The 26,376-nt window shown below is 40.4% G+C and overlaps 1 protein-coding gene across 1 annotated transcript; it reads right to left on the bottom strand.

Moving 5' to 3' along the window:
• Positions 1–9,512: 9,512 nt before the first annotated feature.
• Ublcp1 (ubiquitin like domain containing CTD phosphatase 1) lies at positions 9,513–24,586 on the bottom strand. The gene is made up of 11 exons (XM_034507020.2): positions 24,508–24,586; positions 21,680–21,881; positions 20,889–20,980; positions 20,470–20,555; positions 20,276–20,391; positions 18,872–18,970; positions 16,879–16,916; positions 16,319–16,417; positions 13,789–13,905; positions 11,962–12,089; positions 9,513–10,620 (listed from the first exon to the last, which is right to left on the bottom strand). Exons 2-11 carry the CDS (start codon positions 21,831–21,833, stop codon positions 10,593–10,595), a joined length of 957 nt encoding a protein of 318 aa, XP_034362911.1. The 5' UTR covers positions 21,834–21,881; positions 24,508–24,586; the 3' UTR covers positions 9,513–10,592.
• Between the last annotated feature and the right edge of the window lie 1,790 nt (positions 24,587–26,376).

Genomic DNA, 26,376 nt, shown 5'->3' with positions numbered 1-26,376 from the left:
CAAAGTACTAACACTGTTATGTCAGTTGTTTTGAATTTCTGCTTTGGGCATCTGTAGAATCTTCAAGTATTATTGAAAATTGTAAAAATCAGACTAGAGTCATGACTCAGTGGTTAAGAATATCGCTTCTCTTGAGAGGGCTCAGCGTGCACATGATGCCCAGAGGCAAGCAGGAACACAGGTGTAAACGTAAATAGAACTAAATACATAATTTTCAAATTAATGACAGCATTTCCTGGAGCTGTCATCATTAGTGAGGAAGAGGCTGTGACCTGCCAAAAACTTCACAAATAGAAACCATTTTCCAATCAGCCATGATTCTAAAACTGATGACCACCTCCAAATGACTATTCAGTTAAACTAAAGTGAACAGAGACTGTGCCCATACCTCCTTGAATCCCTACATAATGAACTACAACCTATTTTAGGCTTTTTTTTTTTTTTTTGTAAAATAGCTGAGTGTCAGCCAACAGCAACACCCAGGCTTCAGACTATCACAGACTGCCAGACCATCAGACTTTACCCAAATAAGGCAAGGGTCCAGCTGCAGGAAACTAAGCTCCTCTGCCCTACACCCCATTCCCTTTCCTGTCCTTAAAGTCTCCCTGCCCTTGCTTCAGGATGGTCACTGAAAGTTACTAGTGCAGACTGCCATGCTGGTGCAGTGTTCAACAGCATCCATACACCCCAAGGGATGGACAGCTTGGGAAAAATTAAAGCAGTGGTGACATCAGAATCTAGAAACACATTGATGTGCCTTGGCTTGTAAGCCTTAGCCCCATATCTCAGGGCTGATGTCATAGAAACCCCAATGCATGATGGGAAACCCACTGTATGATGGGCCTCGACATTTCTAGGTGACTCTGTAAAGTACACACTGTGGTCTCCCTTAAAGAAAGTTTTTGTTTTCTAGACGCTTGCCCCATAAATCAGCAGGACCAAGTTTGTTGGCATAGGCATGGATCAGCCTGCTTTGCAAGGTGATGTTTTGAAACAAATTATACAAACTAAATGATACAGAAATGTTATTGTGTAGAAGAGGTTAGGATTTAGAACACGCTTGGCTGATTCAGCAATTGTGCTTAATTACTGCTGATTCTGATGAGCCGAAAAGAACCCACCTCTGATATTTAGTTGGCAACTTATGACAAAGGAATTAATGCTCTGGGAAGGCATAGTGTGGGAGAAGGAGTGAAAAGTCAAGTGGATTTATCTGGATTATAATGTAAATACTGCCGGGGTGTGGGGCTGGAGGTCGGCTCAGTGGGTTAGGGTATTGCTGCACAAGCATGACGACCTGAGTTCAGATCCCAGCCAGCCTGGCACTCACAATGGAAAATAGCAGAGACCCCTGCCTCAAACAAGGTAGAAAGAAGGTAAGGAGTGAAACTCAGTTGTCCTCTGACCTCCACATGCTCTCCATAGCATGTGTGTGCACACACACACACACAACCACATACACATACACACACACAACCACATATACACACGTACACACCACCACCAACAATTATTATTATTATTATTATTATTATTATTATTATTATTATTATTATTATTAATTATTTTAAGAAAAAAACAGGCTAATATTAATTCAACTCAGTTTGCCAAGATCTACCAAGTTTGGAATTTTGCTGTATATTTGGGAAAATACAAAAAACTAGACTTATGGTATCCGACTTTGGGAGGATATTTAAGCACAGACAGTGTGATAGTTAATATTGACAACTTGACAGGATCTAGAGTCATCTCAGAAACAAACTTCTGGGCCTGTCTGTGATGGATTGTCTGGATTAGGTTTGTTAGGTTAATTACGTGACACCATTCCCTCATTTAAATACAGAGGAGAAAACACAGATGTGCCTCGCCCTCTGCTTGCTAACACTATGGGCACAGTGTGAGGCAGCCCCACAAACGTAGCCATGTGGAAGCCAATATCCATGATGGGCAAGGGCCTTCCAGGGCAGCTGTTTTCAGTTCTCCCATGTCCCCATAGTAATGTCTCACCAAAGCTCTGTAGGTAAGGTCAATAGAATCATTGATTCTCCACATTAAACTGTTGTACAATCTTACTTTAACTGTTGTTGGGACTATATGAGGAATGGATCGATATAGTCTAGGTTCCCCAAGGGAGGAATTCTCACAACACAGGGACACCACACTGCTAATCCTGGTCACAATGCAACTTGCTGGTAGTAACCTTGGGATGTGAGAGTTTATATATTTTTCTAAGTTATATTTATTCTAAAACAAATAAAGTAAGCCCTAAAATAAAGATAATCATATTTAATATTAACAACTTAAAGGACCAATATGCTGCAAGGTAAGTTCATCAGAGAACACACAGACACTCTGACAGCCTAATACAAAGTCTATATTGCTGGCCAGCAAGTGAAGCAGGAACTTGCCCAAACTTCACAATTCTTTGTCTTTCATACACAAAAACCACATCCTGGTCAACACACTTTGATTAGCAAGAAGTTAGTGAGAAGCAAAACCACAGAAGCCAAAAGGCCAGGTTAGTACACTTAGGGACTTTCCTGGATCATGGAACTATGAACTAGGCCTTTGATAGATTTTGGTCTTTATTCCTGTTTCGGCAGATGCTGGGGCCAATGCTCTGGGCCCTAAGGTCAGAATGGTGCCTCCAACATGGCATCAATTGTGCTAAGGTCTGAGGGCCTGTTACAAATACATGGTATCTCAAAGCAGTGCTTTATACTGTTCAGGACTTCAAAGTGAAGAACCCTGGAGGAGCTTTAGAAGCAAGGCCGTATGTCACTCTGTGATCTACCAATCCTAGAAGCAGATCATAAACCCCTCACTTCAGAGGAACCCTGCCCCATACTCAGGGGCGAGGGATATTACATGGAGAGAGGTAAGGTGAGTTTGAACAAACAGCCTTGATGGGCTCACCCAGTTCATTTCCATTAGATTGCTTTCTTTTTGTTTTGTCTTTGTTTTTCGAGACAAGAGTTTCTTTGTGTAACAACCCTGGCTGTCCTGGAACTCTCTTTGTATAACCAGGCTGGCCTGGAACTGACAGACCTAACTGCCTCTGTCCCCTGAGTACTGAGATTAAAAGTGTGTGGTACCATGCCCAGCTTCATAGCTCACCTTTTATCCAGTTGTGTTTCTATGGAGTTGTTCATTTGGTCATTTTTCATATATTTATACCGGGTCTTTATTTCCGAAAGTTCCTGGGCTATGTAAAATGTTGTTCAAATGCATTCATTTACACTCATAAAGTCCCATCACCATGATTTACCTAAACATGAGCTGAACAAGGGCAACACCAGTAGACATGAAAGCCAGGAAGCCTCAGCCATAAGGAAGAACCACAGGCAACTAAGGAATGCTGGGAGCAGGAGAAATCTTCCTCAATGAAGAACACACCAAGTGGTTAGCCGATAACAGATGGTCAGCCCTGAGAATATACATACAAGGAACATTATTAAGTCTGATCAGATTGTGTGTGTGTGTGTGTGTGTGTGTGTGTGTAAAACAACAATTCATGAATAAAGAGGCTATGAATTTGAAAGAGAGCAAGATGGTATATGAGAGGGCTTGAAGGGAGGGAAGGAAAGAAGGAAATGATGTAATTATATTAAAACCTCAAAGCATGAAAAAAAATCTAAATGTTTGAATAAATCCTAAAATAAATACATAACTGTGTTGCGCTTTCATTCTTGCTAACTTGTCTTTTGTTACAGAAGGGCCAGGGTGGACTTCAAGATGAGTGAGCAAATGGTATTACAGGTTTTCACCCCTACGAGATCTTTATAACCTCGGGTCTGCTGGGCATTCATGAATCTGTAGTCTTAGTATGCAGGGGGCTGAGACAGCAGTGCCAGCCTGAGCTACACAGTGAGATCCTGTCTCAAAAAGGAAGAAGGAAAATGCTTGCTAGTTACTTTCCCCATTATCATAATCTCATAACTGACAAGAAACCATTTAAAGAGGACAGGTTTTATACTGGCTCTTAAGTCTTCAGGATCCAGCCCAGCATGATAGGCAGGGATGGTGGTAGGAAGATGAACTGGCTGGTCACATGGCATCAGTAGTTACAAAATAGAAAGGGGACAGAAACTCGGTGAAACTAAGAAACCTCAGTGCCTGCTGTCAGTGTCCCACTTCCTCTAGATAGCACCTACCTCAAGGCCTGCCTCCAGGTGGAAACCAAATGTTCCTCCACATTAACACGCTTCACATTCAAAGTAAAACAAAAAGTATGCCTAACATTAACTGGATAGATACACTAAAACAATGAAGTGCTTTATCATTTTCTTTAGTAATAAGCCAGTTAAGGGATAATAGAAGAGTAACTGTGGGTTATAGAGATGCCTCAGCAGTTAACAGCACATACTACTCTTGCAAAGGACCCAGGTTCAGTTCCAAATATCCGCTGGGAGGCTCACAACCATCCCTAAATGCAGTTCCAGAGGATTCGATGCCCTCTCCTGCCCTCTGCTGTCTCCTCCATGTAGATGATATATATACATACACACATCATACATACATACATACATACATACATACATGCATGCATACATACATACAGGAAACACACATACACACAAAATAAATATGAGGAAGTCTTTCTAAAAAATTTATAATCTACATTCTTTTGAAAATGTGACAATTTTTTTCAAATTGTACACTACACTATTTTCTACCCCTCTGGACATTTAAACTTCTTTATTTATATATATATATATATATATATATATATATATATATTTGCTTTGACTGAAATGTCATAAATCTTAGAGTAGAGTATGCCCTGGAGGATCTGATTGTAACGAAGCACCTTTCCATCTATTTGTAAGAAGTGAGCTTGTGGGTTGTGAGTCAACAGGACAATGGAGCCAGGATTAGGGGACACACTATAGCTTTCATTAAAGTCTAGGGAGGAGGCGACAGTAAAAGCCATGAGAAAGAACACATGCATAATGCTGTGTGAACTGACCACTTGTTCTCGGCTGCTCATGTATGACATATGGAGAAGGGTGCTCTGGCTATAGCATTTCCATAGGGAGAAATAACAGGGGACTTCTTCCTGAATCTGCCTTGCCTCATGGTGCATAGGCCAAGCCTATAGACACTCAGTGTCAGAACTCTGGACGGAGAGTGGATAAAAGTCACAGATGGTGATGAGACTTGCATACACTGAGCTTTCTGCTCTCCACATTGACTCTCTGACATCTGGGAAACATGGGAGAGTAGTATTTCCCGTGCTCGCACATAGCCATATGCTCCTGTGGCCGGATCTCAACCTCCTGTTCACACGGAATATTTGGCATCATGATAGCTCAATAGTAATTGGGAAATTAAATAACAGAATGAAGAAATGCACTTACCTCTGCTTACACTAAAAGGCTTTCATCTGAATACAATCTGTAGTCCTGAGACTGGTCCCAGCCTTTTACGTCTAATAAAAAAAAAATGTCCTTTAACAAAATTGATACCATCAATCAAGCTCAAAGCCTTATACATGCTGGTCAAGAATCCAATGCCTGACCTAAGCCCCAGCTTGGTCATGAACTTTCTAGTTTTCAAATCTAATCTCTACACAAGAGCCAGAAAGATATTTTTTTTAATTCTAAAAAATTTTATTTTTTTATACAATATACTTTGATCATATTCTTCCCCTCCCCCTCTTTCCTGATTCTCCCTATCCATCCAATTTCATATTCTTTTCTCTCTCAAAAAAACAGACAACAAAAAGTGAAAATCAAAGCAGGCAAACAAAAAACAGAACCAATAAGACAAAAATACTAAAAACAAGACAAAAAACACCCACTAAAAACATATGCAGTCAACAACTACTTCTGAGCATGGCCCTGACTCCAGAATGTGTTTAATATACCCAGTGACAGCCTACTAGAGAAAACGGATTTTTCCTTTCCCGGTGGGTATCAATTACAGATAGCTTCCAGGTTACAAGTGGGACCCTGTGTCCACTTCCCTTCTCAGTGCTGGGAGTTTGTCTGGTTTGAACTTGGACAGGTTTTTGTACATATTGTCAGAGTCCCTGTGAGTTCAGAATCATTTTTAAAAGTTTCTTTTTTAAAGATTTACTTTTATTTCATGTGTGTGTGTTCACCTATATGTGAGTATATGCACCTGAGACAAAGTGCCTGCAGAGGCCAGAAACATTGGATCCCCTGGAGCTGGAGTTATAGGTGAGCCACCCAAAGAGGACGGTGAGAAATGAACACAGGTCCTTTAAGACCTGTCTTAACCTTTAAGACAGGTTAAGAGCAACTTAACTGCTAAGCCATCTTGTCAGGCTTCAGGTGATTATTTTTCATATATATATATATATATATATATATATATATATATATATATATATATTAGATAATAACAAACATTATCATTGTGATCATTACACAACTTGCAAATATTCTAAGAGTCACTGAATCACACTTCAAGCGGGAAGATTTCCTAGTGCAGAAATTCTATCCCAGTAAGACTGCAAACATAGAAACAAAAACCATTGTCATTCCCACATCTGACAGTGGACCCTCCTATGCCCCGTAGTGTTCACCAGACTGCCCACCATGACCTGCAGAACTACCTTTTCTGTGGACTTGCCTTTCTCTCCCACCACTTTTATCCAGACCCTAAATCTGATGACTTGATTCTGTCTGCAGGTTTGTCATGTCTTCCCACTGTAATTGTGTCTATAAATCCTAAATAGCAGCTCTTACTCAGATCTCTGTGCAAATGCCATTGTTAGGCCTTAAATATAGTTTCATGGACCCCTGGAAGATGCATTTGGTGGAGACCTGGTCCTCCACATGCTAGGTTAGTGTTGACAAGCAAGGCCTATAACCAGTGGGGCTCAGAGGAAGGTCTTCAGGTCAGCTGGTGTGTGTGGCTTAAATTGCAAGTAACACCTGACTTCACACCAGCCTTTGTTCAAAATCACTTGAGCCTCTGTTGCTCCATTTGATCTTTGCCACGGACAATGAGAAAGGCAGAGCACCTTTTGGTGCTCTGTAAGGAGAAAAGACAAATGCACGGCTGAGGTCACTTGCCCAAGGACCACCTGCTAGTAAAGAGTGCCCCCTTCCTGACTCAACACTTGCACTTTTTTTTCAAAGCCTTAGAGAGGAAACCACAGCCAGAAGCAGAGGAGAGAGACCCGGAACAGGCGAATATCATGTACGCAATTTCAAAGGAGGACAAAGAGGAGTAGATGGTCGAAGAGGTGAAGGGGGAAGAGGAGGACCTACTATTGAAAGGTGTTTAAGTTTCCTGGGTTTGTTGTTGTTTTATTGGAGTCCTGCTATTACCGTATTCTACAGACCTCACTCTCATTTCTAGTCATTCTAGTCTACCTTACAGGTCTGAGAGTGCTCTGTGCTCTCTCTTCTAATGTACTGATCTGTCCCAAGTCTTAGATCAATCCAAGAATCTCCAAGTTCTCTTTCAAGTTCAAAACATTCGACACTCATACTAAGACCCACATGGTCTCCCAAAACTATTCTAAAAATTAGGTTTTTACATAAATAGCTAAGCATTTACTCTTCCAGGCACTTCTGAAGGTTTGGTGCACAAATACTTCAGTAGAAATTTGTATTATAGCAATCCGTATCACGAGAGAGTTCTGTTGATGACTTGGTAGAGAAAATTCCCCCGTAGACTTATTCACCATTCATGGCTGTGTAAGTCAGTGTTCTGTTGCCGTGACAAAGTACCTGAGATAAACAACTTAGAAGAAGAAAGTGTTTGAAGGTGTCAGCGAATGGCCAAGTTGACTGTATTGCCTTTCAGTATTTGACAGAGACATGCTAGAGAACGCTGCTTACCTGTGTAGGCAGGAGGCGGAGTTCGCTTCTACGGCAAAGCCCAGCTTCCGTGTCTAGGAGCCTACGGATCCATTTACTTATTAGGTCAGTAACCTTGGAATCTGTTTGCTTTCTCAAGCCCCCACCTCTGAGCACCGGCATCCAAGTCTTCAACACATGAGCTTTTAGGAGAAAGATTTGAGAACCAGAATATTTTGTTAGTATTTACAACTAAATGATACTAAGCAATTTTTTGGCATAACTCTGCTAGTCTCTTGCCTCTATGTGGCTCTACCACCACAGAAGGCAACTAGTTCACTTTCGACAATTGAATACGCTTTAGTCGCTTGTTATTCACCTGCTCATTCACCTATAGGGCTGAATGCTACTATAGATACAAATAATTCAATATCCTGCTGTTGGATATAAGGGCTCTTGGATCTCAAACCACTCTCTGAATGTAAGATTTCATGTTATGTAGTCATTAGGCTAAATGCACACCACTAAATATCTATTTTAATCTTGGAATTATGCCCAGTAAAAGTGAGTTTTAGCAGATACACCTTTGAGAGTTAGAAGGTATAAAGGGTCTCATATCTTAGGAAATTATTAATCACAAAAAGCACGACTCCAAACAGCCTCAGTGGTTAGTAACAAACTGGCTAACAAACTTTGGATTGAGTGCCACCTACTGGTAGAAAATGTAAAAAGCCCACCTGGCTAAATGTAGTTTAATTTACATTAAGAATGCATTTGTTCTTTCCTGACCTATATTAATAACGTCTTTCATGTTCAGCTTGCTTTAAAATATGAAGCCCTTCTCTATTACTATTTGGAACAATAAACTGTCATCACACAAGGAAAACAAAACTAACCTTAAATACTCTTAAAATGTTCTAGTCTAAGACTAGGGAGATAGCAGGGCCTGCATATAAACATGAGGACCTATGTTCAGATCACTGGCACTCATGAAAAAGCCGGGCATGGGAGCTGGAGATGGTTCAGTGAGTAGAGTGCTTGCCATCTGAGTACTGAGGACAAGAGTTCAGATCCTTAGTACCTGCGCACGAGACAGATGGCAAAGTCTGTAATCCTAGCCCTCAGGATAGAGATAGGGAATCCTGCTGGTAAACTGGCTTTGATTTATTCTACCTGGTTCAAGAGACCCTGCTTCAAGTAAAGTGGAGAGCTATCAAAGGAAATGTCCAATGTCAACTCTAGCCTCCATGTGCACCCACACATAACACATCCACATGAGGAAAAAGCCAAACAACACAAAATGAGCCTAGCATCCTTGTATTGGGGTTGCGGACTAGATTGAGTCTAGCATCCTTGTATAGGGGAGGCAGACAGGCAGATCCTGCCATATCAGTAAGAGAGTAACTGAAAAGGACAAAGTCATGTGCACACATGAATAAAAACTTAAACATTCTATTGGTCCTTATTGGTTAAAAAAATTTTTTCCAGATGCTTAAGAAACATTTTAATAAATTATTTTCATTAAGCATGTTATCTAGCTGCTAAAACCACTCTGAATGTATAATGATATACAAAAATCAGCACACATACTTGTTTGAGATCATAGTTGCAGCTGGCCTCCAGCTCTGATTCTTTCTGCCTCTGCATTTAATTTTCAGAGGTTCTTGACTGAATATGGTTGTTGAATTGACAAAGGGGTAAAATATTTGAGACATTAATAAAACAGATAACCAATGTTTTTAAGAAAAGATATTTATTATTTACACCACTGAAATAGTCCCATAAGAACAATGTACACCATGTTCATTTAAAAGGAGCAATTCCCTTCAATACAAGAACTGTATAAAGCAATACTGTCAACATAAAACAATAGTCACATTACATATTTGCAGGCTTAAGCATTGCAAGTAACAGGTATTTTTAATCTTATGGCTAGATGTTTGCTGCAATGGTGTTAGCAGTTACAATGACACCCAACTGGAGTAGGCAGAAATGCTATCCATGCTTCTGAGAGTGGAGTTGGTGATGGTGCCTTTTTACTACTGTGGCAAGCTGTGCTCATGACTAGTTTTAGGCAGAAATGCTTCTACTTAGCCACCAAAAGGAAACATATTCTTGTCCTGCAGTGCTATTTCAGTCTGCTTGTTACCCTGTCATCTAGGGCATAGCCTTATCATGCAGATGTCCTTAATTCTTAAAGAACACTGACACAACTCCAGCTTCAAGATCTTCCTGGTAGACTGCAGTAAGAGAAACTGTGACGAGGAAGGACAACTCTTGGGAGTTTTCAGCATAACAAACCAGGTCAGTACTTAAAGGCTGGTCTGGGTTTTTTGGTTTTGCTTTTGGTTTTAAGGGGGAAAGCACTAACTAGTTTGACGAGAGATTTGGTCTCAGACTCAGGCAGCTGATTATACGAGGAGACAAAAGCATAAAAACATAAGACAAAACTTATTTCCACGGTCACAAGATGACACTTGTAGATATATTTTTCTCCATTTTTCATTTTCCTTTCTTTTTTGCATTTTTAAAGGGTTTGGGAGACACCTCAATAATTAATGCCAGAGAACATTTCTTCAAGAGTAAATTAACACAGAGGGAAGAGAACTTTTTGTTTTGGTTTTTTTTTTTTTTTTTAAGCACTTTGTTATGATCTTCAAAAAAAAATACAAAATTAAATGTACAAAGCATTGGAAGAGCACAGCTAGGCAGCCTGGCATCTGCTTCAGTGTCCAGCACAATCATGGTGATGCCTAGCAAAGAAACAAAGGTCCACGGATCTCAAGAATCTTCACCTCTGAGTGTAACTGGTAACTACTGTCCTTGCTTCTTTGATAGATACCTGCAGGAAATGAGATAATCTCGTCAACACGGAATCAGACTAAGCTCAGGCAAGCAATCGACCTCTCCTGTCAGAGGACCTATTTCAGTGTGGACCTTTCAAGATGAGTACAGTTAGCAATTGCTCGAAACTGTTGAGTGCTGTGTTCCTCGTATTTCTAAGGCACAAAGGTTAAGCAAGTCGCCAAATCAGGCTGCTCAGATTCACAATTAGCCTTTAGAGGTTGTAAGCATCAGATACCACATCACACTGCCTACTTCCCAACGTTAAATAGAATTGTGGTTTCTAATCAACTCAGACTTCATCTAAAGATCTTATTTTTTCCTTCATATAGTGAAATAAAAGATACTAAAGGGGGGGCATACATGCATGCACACACCCCACACATTAAATATATTAACAAAACAATTGAACAGTAAAAGGACTCTAGTCAAAAACATAGAGAAGGTCGTAGCTCAGAGGTGTAGTGGCTGTACAACATGCATATGGCTAGACTCAATGGCCAGCACTACAGAAAAAAATGACTATACCATTCTTTACGACTGTTTCCTCATCTTATTTGATAGGATCCACTACTAAGTTAAAATTTCTCACACTTAAGAAATTACCATCATTAGTAGTGTGGAGCTAGAACCAGGAAACAGATGAGCTTCATGCTGAAAGCTGCCCTGTGTGACAGGGGCCGGGTATCACTTACTGCATGACTCAGTTAAACTACTCCATCTTCGTAATGATCATACGACACTACTAAGAAACTCTTTGTCAAAGTGATGTAAAAAGCCAAAGGCAGGAGGAAGCAAGTGCCCCCTGACAGCTTCTCCTGAAGCTTACAATGGTACCAAACTAATATAGGTCTGATTTCAAAGCATAACCCTCCCATGTCTCCAGGTTTCCCTAGCTTCATCATTTTGATGTTGACTGTAATTTATATTGGACTGTTCCATGGCTATACTTAAAAAAAAGAGACCAGAAGATTCTACACCAATATGGTAATCAGCTGGGAGGCTGAGGCAGGAGGATCACAAATTGAAGCCAGCATAGGTCACACAGAGACCTTGCCTTAAAGAATTATGGTGGGAGGAGCAGGGAACTCAGAGAGTAACCTGATTACTGTCCCAAACAGACTCTCCAGCTTTTACTGAAATATTAAAGACCTGAGGAATGTGGGTTAATGAACAATTAGGGGTTAAAAGAAATACCTTTGAGGAAACTCCAGTAGATTGAAAAAACAAGTTTCAGACTTTTCCCACCTTATATAAAAAATTTAAGAGACCAGTTTAGCATTGTCAGTGTGTCTTCACTCATTGGTATCAAGAGTAAAGTGACACAGTTAGCATTTACCTTTCCCAGTACTTGTGATTCAGCTCCAGGAAGTCATCAAGCTTGGCTATCTCCTTGAGGTACTGAGTGAGTTTCACCAGTTCCTTGTCTTTATCACGGTTTAGGTGAGCTTTCATGAAAGGCCTTATCTGTCAGAAAATGAACAAACCTTATCAAACTACATCTTGTGGAAGAAAGTTAACAAAAATCTGTGCTACTCCGCCATTTCAGTCAGCTACTGAGGCTAAATACCATTGCAAGTAACTTTCATACCACCTATGTTTCTAAGAAGTCGTGGGAATTAAATTATTTAAGCTCTTGTACCTACCTATTCTACCTCAGTCTAACTGACAGCACAGCCTCTCCCAGTCCGGGGTCTACGCAGCCACTCCTCTGTAGCAGTACTGCTCACACTTGGTTTTCTTTTGTCAACTGAGTGCTCTCCAGTGATTTCACTGCCATTGTCTACTGTGTACAGAGCCAGCAGAGGTATGAGCTGGGCCTGAGCACAGCGGGTTATCTTTATTGGAGCACTCCCTCAGGAGCTTTCTATCCTTGTCTCTATTTGCTGTGTGCCTGTGCGTACCATGTGTGCATGCAGAGGACACTTGCAGGAGTCGGCTCTCTCCTTCCAACATGTGGGTCCTGGGGAGGGAACTGCCATCGTGTAGGCCCCATTATGCGCTTCCGTAAGCTGAGATTATTACATTCATACCAGTTTCTGCCACATTTTGCCATTTATTTACAAAGACTAGTTTCCATAACAAGGGCAGTCAGTTATGTTCTTCCAAATTGTAAGGTTGACATATTTTATAATATTAATACTACATTTAAAAAGTATTACTTCAAACTATAAAAGTCAGGAAAACAGAAGTGAGAGACTCAATCTTGACTGTAATTATGAGTTATTTAATTGAACACACTTCTGAATGATTTCCCTAGTAGCATTTCTTTTCTTAAGATCAGCTTAGACATGATTATACAACTCAATATAGCCTTTCACATTTGACATTTACTTCTAAATCAAACATCTGGAGTTTGCTTCAGCGTATGAGAAGACAGAGTACAGAGTGAGCACACTTGCTTCCCGTCCAAGCCGACAGGCTACATCTGCAGGGCTAAACTGCAGGGCTTGCGTCACCACTCCTGACACACTCACTACATACTAACACCAACTCAATAATTTATAAAGGCTGAAGGACCTACTTTGTACACGTTCCCACCCCTTGTCTGTACTCAGAACCAACTGGCTAAGAAGTTCAGGACAGAGAAAACACAACTTAGCACCAGGATTTCTGCTTCACATGCAGACATCCCCCTCACTGCTGTCACAGAGCACCTGTGTCACGTGCAGCTACGTTAGCAGCATCAGAAGCATTCGAGCTCCAGCGTTCGCCACTGCAGGGAGAATATCTCCAGTTCCTACAAAGATTTCCTGTGACCTGTGCTAAGATTATCACTGACCCAGGAACCAAGTCACACAGAAGTAAATTTGTGTCCAAATTCTGTCAAATACCCATTACATACATGATTTTGAGCAAGTCTTGACTTTTCATCCTAGAATGAAAATCACAGAATATACTCTATATACACCTAAGCCTAATGGTAGAGCCTGCTGCACCCAGGCCACAAAACCACATGTTCCTGTATTAAATACTATAGGCAATTGTAGCACAGTTATTAAGTATCTAGACAAAGACACAGAAGTCAAAACCCTAGCCAACAAAAAACTTTCCACTCTATTATCTTACAAGACCAATAATACTCGTCCATTATTAACTGAATAATCATCTAAAACTTCAGCCACAGCTCAGGTTACATGAGCTTAAACAAGTAAAACTGTCTTACCTTCAGTCCATTTTGTGGATTCATTAGAAAATTTCTTCCTATGTCATCAAACATAATGGTGTTTTTTTTGCTGTAGAATTCAGAAAACTTTCCCCAAATGACACCAAGAGGCTTCACCTTAAAATAAAGATTTATATTGAACTCAGTATGTATTAATAGTCCACCCCTTCCTAAAAGGAAAGCAAGCTCCTTCCTGCCTGTAGGGCTGCACTAGCTAGTCACCAGGCATCATGTGAGCCTCAAATGTCACCATTTGGTGCATGTCCAACTCACCTAACCCAACTATAACACTTTACATGATTTTCATATGAAGATTCTGGGCAAAAAGAGAAGGTACTTCCTGGACTAATCAATAGCCGCCTCTCTCAAGAGCTTTCACTAGGAACATCTTAGTGAGGAAAACTACACAGGTTCTGGGGTTAATAATTTCACCATCTAATGCAATAAATCCATGACTTTCGTCTATGGTGTCTCTTCAGTTCTGTTGCTCAAGTCTCACTCCACAGCCCAGGTTGGCCTTGAACTCATATTCCTCCTGAGTACTGAACACAGGTGGTCACCACTGGACCCAGCTAAATCTTATCTTTAAATCACTGACACCGGTGCCTGCTTTCCACAGCATTTGATCCATGAACTTCAAAAGCACCAGAATTTTAATTCCTGGTTTTGTTTCAGGACTAGCAAGGTTTCTATACAGACATATCTGCCAATATTCACAGAGTTTCTGAAAGTCTAACACAACAAGAAATGACAACAATGCTTCTCTATAAAAGGGCGACCAGCTCTGCATGAGATTTCCTAAGACCGTGGCTCTCAACCTTCCTAATGTGATGACCCTTTAATACAGTTCATGTTGTGGTGAGCCCTGACCATACAACTATTTTCACTGCTACTTCATAACTGTAATTTTGTTGTTACGTGCTGTACTATACATATCTGTGTTTTCTGATGGTCTTAGGTGACCTCTGTGAAAAGGTCTTTCAACCCTCAAAGGGGTCTCAACCCCCAGGTTGAGCACTGCAGTCCTAAAAAGACGAGTTCACTAACTAGACACCTGACTTACTTTGAAGAATACAAATGAATAAAACACTGGAAAATGCCTTAAAGACATTTTAAAAAGTAGACTCTTAGTTAGTGGCAGGAATCGCACTCAGTGACGTGAGAACTGTGCAGCAAGGAGAGAAACGCTGTCCCTGCTGCCTCGGTTCCTCCCTGGCCTAACATGACTTTTTCTTCCCAATGAATTACTATGTTAATTTTGCTAATCATTTTTTCACCTAAAGTATTTTCTATTTGTTTATTCTTGAAATAAAACTGCCTAATTCCTAAGACAAGACTATAGGAACACAGTAAGCTAGGATCTAGGGGTTTACAGGGAACTTACCTCAGGATGTTCCATGACAAGACTATTCAAAGTCACCAGGACTGAATAAGACAAAATCCCACATCTGCTTGGAAGTTAAGTCTAACACGCCTATTCCCCCAAACATAGACTAATTTTTAAAAATTAGTATTCTAACATTGCTGACCATAGAATAATCTGAAAACACAGAAAGGCACAAAAAAAAATTCCAATTCAGGTACTAGACAGTCTGAATTATTTATCTTCAGGCTTGTTTTCTGTTTTGTTTTTAAATAAAAAAACTGGCTGAGGAAATTCACCACTAAGATGAAGGAACTACTATACTACACAAAGGCTACGGACCATTCTCACTGGCCCGCCAGTGCCACCTAGACACTCCTACTTGAGTCCTTAACTAGTCTACTACATCAGTGGAGTAGGCAGATTGCAGCCCACTGCACCAATCCCAGCTCTCACTCCTAGCCAAGGGCAGTTAGCTGTCCTTTGATGTCCCACTATTACAAAGCTGCCGTGCTTAGCATTTCCTGAGCTCTGTAACACTTAGACTGCAGAAAATATGCAGGAGGTCAGAATTCCACTCTCCCCTGGGGTGTGCACTGAGCAAGTCCTCACATGCTTAGATGACTCATTTTACCACGGACAGCACCCTAGACAGCTCCAGCTTGCTAACCTCTCTCCATTCCTAGAATGTTTTCGAAAGCCATGGATGACAGGTCCCTTGTAGAAGCAGTCACTTAAGAAGTAAGCCATGTTAAAATTAGTCACTTTTAAAGCCTGATCCTCTTCTCTGATGTCCTGCTGCTATTTTCTAGTGGCACATGTGCAACCTGATCCTTGTATTACAATGCATCAGCTTCTTCTGGAGAACAGTGAGTACACTTTGCTTTGTTTCCAGCATACTTCTTGATCATGTTCAGAGTTTTTCTCATCTACCTTAACTGGCCTGGAATTCACTATGTAGACCATGCTTAGCCTTGACCTCAGAAACATCTGCCTGCCTCCTAACTGTTGTAAATCTTTTAAATACTACGTCTCTGTCAACATTCACTTGTCATTTTACTACAGATGAAATTCTAAATTCTTTCTAGGCTTTTTTCTGTCAGTTTCAGTCCCACCAGTGCACTATGTAAAACTGCAGTCACGGTTCGCAACGGCACTAGCTCTTACATCAATGAGCCCTCTCCGTGGTGTGTGCACAGTGATCATGGCGGCGCTGTCCAGCATGAAGGTAATCTTATAGTTGGCATTTGTACTCACTCCCAGTTCCTGTAACACAAACGTTCATGAGGTTAAAATACAAATGTGGCAAATTCCAGGCTTTCTGAGAAACCCAGTTGCAAAATTCTCAAAATGCCAATTTTCTACAGCAATGGCAGCTACATTTTGCTACACAACAGGTTTGCTAAACTGCGTCAGTGAGTAAACCAGAAGTGGATTCATTCCTAACTGACCAGTATCACACACAAGAGCAAAGGGCAAAGCAAACATTATTGGAGTCTAAGGGAGGTAAAAAGGGGCTTAGCTTCTTCTTGAAAACAGCTTAGGCATTGCACCATTAAGATCAATCCACCATTAAGCAGGCTCACACACACCTCTACTCCCAATTCTGGCATTCTGTATCTACTAAAAGATAGCCAATAAAAGTGAAATTGATTTCGGTTCTAGAATCTTTGATCTGTCAAATGTGATTTCAAAGCATTGTGAAATGGCTTGTTTCTAACACTTACTTTCATTTTAGCTTCAATCCACTTCATATTTGTTGCAGCTAAAACACGAGGAATAATACAATACATATGAAAAGTTTTGAGTTTCATTTTTAAAAAATTTTCTTCTGAATAAATAAGCTTTTTAAGCAAGACCACAATTTTAAAAACATCATGAATAATAGTCCCTAATAAACTTACTTTAGTAAGTCTTCTAAAAAGTATAAAACTTAAACCACTTTTATTTATAAGACAAAGGTGACCATTATACTAAAACGCAGACTCCTTTTAAACCAGCCCTGCCACTATATATTCATTCCAGAGTAAGTCTGAGATGAGTGAATCTCAACTCTTTCTGGCAGCAGATCCAGGCAATGCATACGCACGTGGAGTACCAGTGCACATATACGAACGTGTGAAAGACCAGCCAGGACTAATGACTATGTGTACTTTGTCAGGCTTCCAAGTTAAGCTCATTAAGCCCAGCCCCTTAAAAGAACCAGAGACAAATGTGTAAGTCCCTCTACATGTCTGCTCCAATAGGCTTTAACTGACAATCACTGACAGAAAACTCAATCTTCATCTTTACATGCTTTCCTGGTCTCAAGTTGCACTTTACATGCAAAATTAATTGGTCAGTAAAACTATTAGCTTAGAGTGTCCTATTTACAATGAAAACATTAGTAAGAAAAAGCTAACTTAGTACCTGTTCTATACATGTAATTTCCAGATAAAAAACAAGGAGACACATAAAGTAAGATAATCTTTCATTGTGAAGTAATCACTGTATGTTAGCAATGGTGCTAGTTACCATACTGAGACATCTATTCTTACAATGCATCTAAAATATAGGTCAAGTCACTATTCTGAGGTGAAGAACATGAGGTTCATAGAGATTAAATGCCCTGCCTAATTTCACAAAGGACACGATTAATATCCTAGTGTGTTTAGCTCCAAAGTGAAGTACCCCTTTCAAACTACAACAATAAAATAACTTACCAATAACTTATTTTTAAATATGACATAAAGGTTGTCTAAATGTCTAAGTTAAACTTAGTAACCTATTTTCTTCTCTCCTATGTCATGTCAAAATGCTCAAAAGAAAAAAAATTGCTTCAGTGAATTCTCTTCTCCCAAACTAACAATGAAATCAGCACACTTTGATCATGTTTTTAATCTAAACAGTTGTGAGCTCAGTATCAACGAAAAAGGGAAATATTCTGAATTACAAGGAAAGTACAAAGGAAGCTTACAGATTGCACTGTCTGGCTTCTTATCAAATGCCTACTACACACTTTTATACTTGATGGGATCTTATTCTGATCAGGGTAATTCTCTGATTATGAAACTGCCAAGAAGTAACTTTAAATGTTTACAGGGGGTGGGATGTCAATCAGCTTCATTTATCAGGTGATGGGAAGAAAACTGTCAACTAAACTCAAAGCATGACTGACCATAGCAACACTTAAGTTCCTACTCTGCAGCAAACTCATGGTCTACTGTGGGCCTGCATGTCCTTGAATGTCCAGACCTCAACGTCAGAAGCCCTGCTTCTATTGTGTATTAATTTTTCCTGAAGCAAGTCACACTGTTCTTCATTTCTGTCCTCACTAACATCTGTCTTTAAAAAGAATGTCTGTCTCCAAATATTTTGAAACTAGAGTGAGGAAAGGGAAGGACGCACTAAAGATTAAGGGCTTGGAATATACTCAGTGCAGAGTATCAAGCGTACACACAAAGCCCCAGTTCAATCCCCAACTGCAAAAACAAATAAATAACTACCTTTACTCTAACACCATGTCTATTCTTATCCTATGTTCACCTATGTCACTGCTATTAAGCAAATATATATGTACTTCATATAATAATGTAAGAGTCAAACATCATTTTACAAATTTACTTAAAAAAGAAAACTTTTATATTTAAATAAGTCTTTTTAAGTCATACTTTATACAGTAGAATAATGTAAGTAACCACCTTATTTCCATGGAAATCTAATAAAAAAAATTAAGCTTACACCAAATAACAATGTCATAATCTTCATATGCAGATGTTAGAAATTCATGAAGATATGGTCTCATTAACTCTACCCCAGTCTCTGCACAAGACCTATGATCTAAAAGAAAGTGGATCATAAAAACATTATTAGTTTATTATCAGGGACAAGTACTGGGTATAAAAAGCAGTCTATGAGCTACAATACACTCAACTGCAAATAACATGAGACTGAGAATCACTGAGGACAAGTTAAATGTTTTACAAAACACAGAATTAATGCCTGTGAACCGCAGCTTCAGTGGAACAATTCTGTAGAATGTGCAAAGAACAATACTGAAAATCCAGGCTTACATGATCTGCTGTACATTCTTCTTACCTGTGTGAATATGATCTACAATAATGAACACTAAGGCCTCCATACTCACATATACTCACAGCCTCAGAAACTCAACTTCACTGCACAACAGTTGATTAATTCTTAAACAAAGTGCACATTAAGTTACAAAACATTTAACATTATGGTTACAAGCAAGAAAATTCTAGTGTCAGAAATTATTTATTGCCAGCACAAAGATAAAATGAATGCCTTTCTTTTTCAATGGAAATCAGTATTTTAAATTTAAGAAAGGTGCCTGAATATACTTAAACAGAAAACAAGGGTAAAATATAAAACACTACTTGAAAAATAGTCCTCATCAAAGTTTTAGTCAGGATTGAGTTGGTTAAATTAGAACACATCCATATTCTGTGCCCCCACGAATACACTTGTGTGTATACAAATACTCTTAGGTGGCTTAGTTGGGGTTTCTATTGCTGTGATATAAGACCATGACCAAAAAGCTCTTATGGCTCCTAGGTCACAGTCCTTCCTGGAGAGAAGTCAGAGTAGAAATTCAAGGCAGGAACCTCGATGCAGGAACTATAACAGAAGTCATGGAAGAATGTCACCTACTGCCTTGTTCCCATGGCTTACACAGCCTGCCTTTTTTTAGCGTCTAGGAAAACCAGCCTAGAGAAGGCACCACCCACAGTAAGCAGGGCCCTCTCAATCAAGAAAATGCACCAAAGTGTTGCCTATAGGCCAATGATATAAAGCCTTTTTATTTATTAAGATTTCTTCTTCTCAGACATCCTTGGCATAAAAACTGGCCAGTACAGTATGTATTTAATTCATAGCAATAACAAAAAAAAGAAGATACACACAAACATACTTTTTAAAAGACATCAAAATATTAAATGTGGTCATCTTTTGTTCTTAAAATTTTAGGTAATGCCCTCATTTGCATATCTTTTATTCCTAAAATGAATGATTTACTTTTGTTACAATAAAAGAAGTTTTAAATACTTCATGTGCACACTGAGCTGCTGGAGGGAAATGAAACTGTTACAGGTAAAAGAGCAGCAGAGGCCTTAATGGACTCACCAAATAGTGTATAGTCAACATCCAGCACCAGAAGCTTCTTCCCTTCCCTGGGGGGGTTCAGCACTTCCACTTTGTACTCCTTGACCCTGCGAGAGATCTTCAACAGATTTTCTTCCCTAAGAGAAATGGTAAAACTAGATGAAAATCCCCTCTCTTCCCATGTGACAATGCCTTTGAAGGCCAAAACTACTTACCTATTTTCTACTTCAACTACTTCATCCTCAATGTCAAAATCATTGATGACATCATCATTGTCAGGGGGAGGACATAAGACATCTTCCTATTAAGACAGGAAAGTTGTGTTTCACGTAACAAACAAATAATGGTAATCTGAGCTATCAAGAACACATGGTAGGAAAAGCTCACTGTTAACTACTTGTTCTGTATGTCCCCAGGGCACAACTGCCCTGTTGAATTTTACCACATCGTTGCATTATACTTACAACTAACTACATAGTAAAATATCCCACTTAGTTCTGCTGAGTTAATAGCACGTTCGTTATGCAGTTATTTCCACTGATCATTAGATGGAAAGTTTAAACTATGCTATAATAGTACCATGCACATCATAGCACCTCCAAAGGGGCATATGGTAACAAAAGTAAACATTTACCAAACTCTCCTCACGAGTTCCCATCATCATGATTTTAGTATTTGGTTTCAGTTTGAGAGCTCCAAGCTTAACATCATTTTCTGCAGGTTTGCCTACAATACAAGCAAATGACTGTTTTCTCACTAAAGTTCAGGTGCTAATTCACTAATTCCATTACATAAAAGCCATACATTGACAGGTCTGGTAGTTTGAGGTTTCATTTGTTTGTTTGTTTGTTTGTTCCTTATATTAAGGAAGGAAAAAATCACTACCACTAAATACAGTAAGTCACAAGTCATATAAGGATTGAGTCCCTGAGTCCCATCTGGTGTACTAACTAAGCAAACACAACTCATGTTTTATTGCTCAAGATAAAGAAAGTGCTGTCCTAGAAGCCCTGAAGCCAAAGACTAAACTACAGATTCTCTATTACTCCAAACTCACCTGTCAATGGCATAAAAGATACAAGTAAGCTAGGAAGGAACAGAGCCAATAAAATATAATCTCCACTTCTGAAACTGGAGAGAGAATTTGGGAAGAATAAAAGGCCCAAGTCATAATGAAAGGTAAAGTGCAGATGCTAGAATAAATAATTCATCTGGGATTTCTATGTCAAAGCCTTAACTGTCAGGGGAACCAAAGTCATCCAAACAGTAGGGGTATTTTCAACTAAGTTCATTATTCTTATTTTTACCACTTAAACAAGTTTAGGAAAAATTTTTTTTAAAGTTTGGTTTTTTTAAAAAACAATCTATAATGGCAACTATGAAAACCCATAACTATCAGTGTGGAAAGCGTGAAGTGGGCATTACCTTTAACTTTGAGCCCTAGTAATTTCTGGCGCTCTGGGAGTACTCCCGTAAGGGTCTTGAGGAACTGCTTGAGATCCAGCACAGTATCGTCTTCTGAGAGTGTGGTCACTGAGTACTCCTGCCCACCCCACTTCACAATGATGGGGAGTGCCATTCTTCAAGCATATGAAGCAGCAGCTTTCTTTCTGTCAGAACAAAACTCCTAGGAGACAGGCACATGCAAATGAGATTGAGACTGACAGGTCAAACACAAACTTGTGTGTGCAGCCTGAACTCTGCTGTACAATCTGATGGTAGAGATAACTGTGCCTCCTCAGAAGGGATCCCTAAATGCTACACGTTACAATTTTCCTACTTGTTTTGGCTTAACATTAGTATTTCCTTACACTTTCAGAGTCTTCCTCTTGTTCACCTAGAGAGGAACAAGGAGCTACCTACTCCTCCTGCTCTGGTTGGTTGGGTTTATGCTGGAGAGGCAAGTCCCTCCACAACAGACATCTATGTTCAATTAATGTTAGGCATTCATTAGCACTGAACCCAGAGTAAACTACCTGGGCTTAGAACCTAGGTTTCCCATTTATTATTTGACTATTTCGCTTAGTACACACCTTTCCTCATCTGTAAAACAAAGGAATACTATTTGTATCTTAGGGTTCTTATGACGAGTAAATTGGTTAACATTTTTAACTCACATAGTGCCTGGTAAACTCTTTGTATGTCTTAAATAAATAAATAAATCTAAAGCTGAACGTTTACTATGTTTTATGCAGTCCTAGATCATATACCATTATGTTTTATGTTTTACGAACTGACCAGATGTATGAAGATCATCAAATTGTAGGGTTTTTTTTTTTAATGTGTTCGTGTTCATACAGATCTAACCACAGAAATGCTAGGCAGCTGCTATTTCCCTTAACAACTAAATGCAGGTTGCATGTCCTATAAAGCTGTCAACACTTATAAACTCATTTCCTTCATAGGTCAGAGAACTGAGCTCCCTAACCTCAGAGCACTGGCATTTTTGCAGAGCTTTCACATGCGTGATGAAGTATTTGGTCACATAATTCATGTAATCATCACAACCAACTTTGAGAGAAGGTACATTTTAATTAACAATCTGCGAGGACTTAACTTGGAAACTCTGTTACTGTGCTTGAAAAAGAGTAACAAATCCATATTCACATTGGCTTATCCGTTTCCCTGTAGTCATGCTCAGACCTACTCATATGTTAATAATGTTCTACAGAAAATCTGCAGCAAGCATGCCAATTTAGGGCAACAATGCCACTTTAGGCAGACTCTGCCCCAACAAGTTTTATGACCTTGAATAAAAAGGCATGTGGGTCAATTTGAAATAGTTTACATGTCATTTTTCTCTAAGACATAGAAATAGGAATGATCATTCATAACGGCTAGGAAGGCAGCTAGCTGTGCCCTGCTGATCTGTGCTTTGATGGGCAGGGTAGTCTGGAGACCATGAGATTGTTCTTGACGAGTGGTTCTCAACCAAGAGCACTGACCTAATTTGATGAAGACTTCTTGGAAGTATCATCAGAGGTAAAGAAAAGGGACCTAACAATGTGTACATATTAACCAGTCTCTTCCTACCATCTCTGAAGCATGCTTAAGTCTGAGAATGCTATTCCTCTAGGCTCTTCCATGTTATCAGCTTTAGAAAAACCTGCCAATGGCATGGGCCCTATGCACTTAACAAAAGGCACTATTTCTTAAAGAAATTGTGCCACAAATAGTAACAAGTTGACAAATGTCCCCAAAACTCTGGGCATACAGAACAAAGGTTATATGAACCTTTACCGCTTAAATTCTTAAATTCTTTTTAAATTTCTGAATCTCATTTCATCACTACTGAGAATCATGCAGAACAAAACAGCATGAGCATTTTTTTATACTTTCTCATACAATTCTAATAGTTTATCACATTTGTCCCCCACATGGGGTGGGGGGATGGGAGGTGGGTGATGGCAATCCAACTCAAAGAGGACATATTTATGGGATATGTAATCAACACATATTTAAATTGGAGTTCTGCCTAACATCCTGTGTTGGCTTTGCCTAGTCAATTCTTACCGCTGGCCCTCAGCCTCCTAATCCCTGAGATGAGTCAATTCATATGTATGTGTTTTGATAAGCGATACCACCTGACAGCATTTTATAAGCTGCGAGCAGCTAAAAGAACGGTAGCAGAGAGAGCAGAGCGTGTTAACTATCATCATCTTCACAATCCTGGACTAACAAATGACCTCACCGTACAGACTGGATACCTGCAAAATAAGTCACAGCGACTCTCGCCCAACATCGCATCACTAAAAGCAACTAACGGCGGCAATTTCAAAAGTAACAGTGTGAACTTTTCATCAAGCCTGGCAAAAGTGAGCGTACGGTGGTGGGCCCCGGGCCCTGGCACCAGCCAGCAGTAGCCGCACAAGGTGCAGCTGGGACTGGCCCGGGAGAGCATCCGAAGACAGGCAGAGACCCAGGAACAAACTGCTTCGGACGCCTTCGACAACCCGCGTGAGGGGAAGACAAGACAGCCCCTGCAAGAGGGAGGAATGAGGCCTGCGTACGCAGAACATTCTAGGATGTGGGGGAGCCTTGGGATAAGGTGAGAAGGCCGGATGCGAAGGCGGCGTCCACGACCCGCAGCGCGCCGGGACAGGGGCCTCTGGGTGCCGGGCGGGACAGCTGCAGTCCCAGCCCACTCGGACCGCGGTGAAGCAAACCACGGGGAACATGCAGTTCAGTGTCATCCCCCAGCCGCAGCGTCGCCTTCACAGGGAGGCGCGCCGGAGAATCTCGCGTCCTCTCACCTGGAGCGCGGCGGAACCAGCTACAGCGGACGAAAAAGCCGGCCGCAGCGGAACCTAAAGAGACCGGAAGTGAGGGGCGGGACCGGAACCGGCGGGAGGACCGGAAAGTGTGGTTGAGACCGGAAATGTGTTGTAGGGGACTAGGCTACAACTTGTTTGGTTTCTCCTCAGATGTTAAGCCTGCGGAGCCCTGGCCGAGTGTTTTCCAGACTGTGACCTCTGTGAAAGAGACCCCCTCCCGGTTCCTAGATGGCCGCCGGCTGTTCTGCGCATGCTCCGAATTTGGGTGGCTGCCTGGCCTTATGGCGTATTTCTTCGCCAGAGGCTAACTTTGTCGCGCCCTCTGACTCCTGCGGCAATGTCCTGTTCCGAATGAAGCGGAGCAAGTGACCTTTGAGAACTGAAGAGGAGACTTTTCTATAAGGAGCCAGGAATATAATTTCGGGGCCTTGGGATGTTGCCCACTCCAGGGGAAAACCCGCCAAAGCGATGCAAACACTCCAGGAACAAATGTCTCACAAGTGGGTTCCAGATCGGTGTTTCGGGTCAGAACTCCACCCACTCATACCTGTTTTGCCTCTTTCTTAAATGCAAGAAAAGCTAGTTCTCTTTACAAAAGATTTTCAGGCTTTAATAGAAATAAATGTTGCAACGTTCATAAACACCGACTCGATTTCAAATTATAATTAGCCAAATTTTTTCTTTGTAAGCTGTCGTTAGTTCTCGTCAGCTAAAACGGGAAAGGGGCTTTTAAAGGCAGGTTACAATTACTTCATTTCTGTGGAGTTTACAGATAGGTGAGGAACTGCTGCACTCCCCCTGTGCGTAATGATGAGCGGAGTTTGCAGAAACCAGAGCTAAACAGTTAATCATTTCATAACAGTTTTCCAATTCTGGGGAGGGGGCGAGGAGTCTGAGTTGCTAGGAACTTATCTTTTAGGAATTTAGAATGGGTGCCTCACATAAAGCGGAGTTTTTCTTAGCTATCAAAGTAGTCTTCATCTGAACCCATGCCTGTAGACCCAGCATTTGGGAGGCTGAGGCAGTAGGATAGTCCATAAGTTTGAAGCCAGCCTGGGCATAGAGAACTCTAGTTCCAGTCCTGGGATACAGACTGAAACTGACTCAGGGCAGAACCCTTGAAATCCATTCAAGAAATTCCCAGTATCACTTGTTAAGCAAAAAAAAACTTTTAAAAATAACTTGAAGAATGTTTAAATCATGGGCCCCTAGATAAGTGTATCTGATATTTTTTAAAACTTAAATTTCAAATTTAATCCCAGAGAGACCCATAAGAGGCATGGCCACCTCTTGACAGTTGTTCTCAAACTTCTTGTGCCTTGGTACATACACACGCACAGAAAAATTAATGTAATTGAGGGGGGAGACATGGTTTCTCTGTGTATAGCCCTGGCTGGCCTGGAACTTGCTCTGTAGACCAGGTTTGCCTGGAACTCACAAAGATCCACCTGCCCAAGTGCTAGGATCAAAGGCTTGCACCAGTGTGTCTGGCTAAATTACTGTAATTTTAAAATTGTAAAAACACAAAACCAAAATGTTTTCTTAAACCAGTTCTTCCAGAAGGGAAGGGGGAATTAAAAGGTAATTATTGGCCCCACATGTGTCCTTCCTTTTAGTCTACAGAGCTGTACCTGTTTTTGTTTTTTTCATTTCATGGGCTTGTTAAAAATAAAGCAACTAATAAAGACACAATGTTTTGTGTCTTAGCAATTCTTTAAAAGATCTGTTTTTGAACAAGTATGAGTATTTTGCCTTTGGAACTGGGCTTAAAGATGGTTATGATTCTTCATGAGTGATGGGAACCAAACCCAGGTCCTCTGCAAGAATCATGGCTCCAGTCTCACCTTG

The sequence above is a fragment of the Arvicanthis niloticus genome, chromosome 6 (assembly GCF_011762505.2).
Source record: "Arvicanthis niloticus isolate mArvNil1 chromosome 6, mArvNil1.pat.X, whole genome shotgun sequence".
Classification (NCBI taxonomy): Eukaryota; Metazoa; Chordata; class Mammalia; order Rodentia; family Muridae; genus Arvicanthis; species Arvicanthis niloticus.
This window is presented reverse-complemented; position numbering and strand designations above follow the sequence as displayed.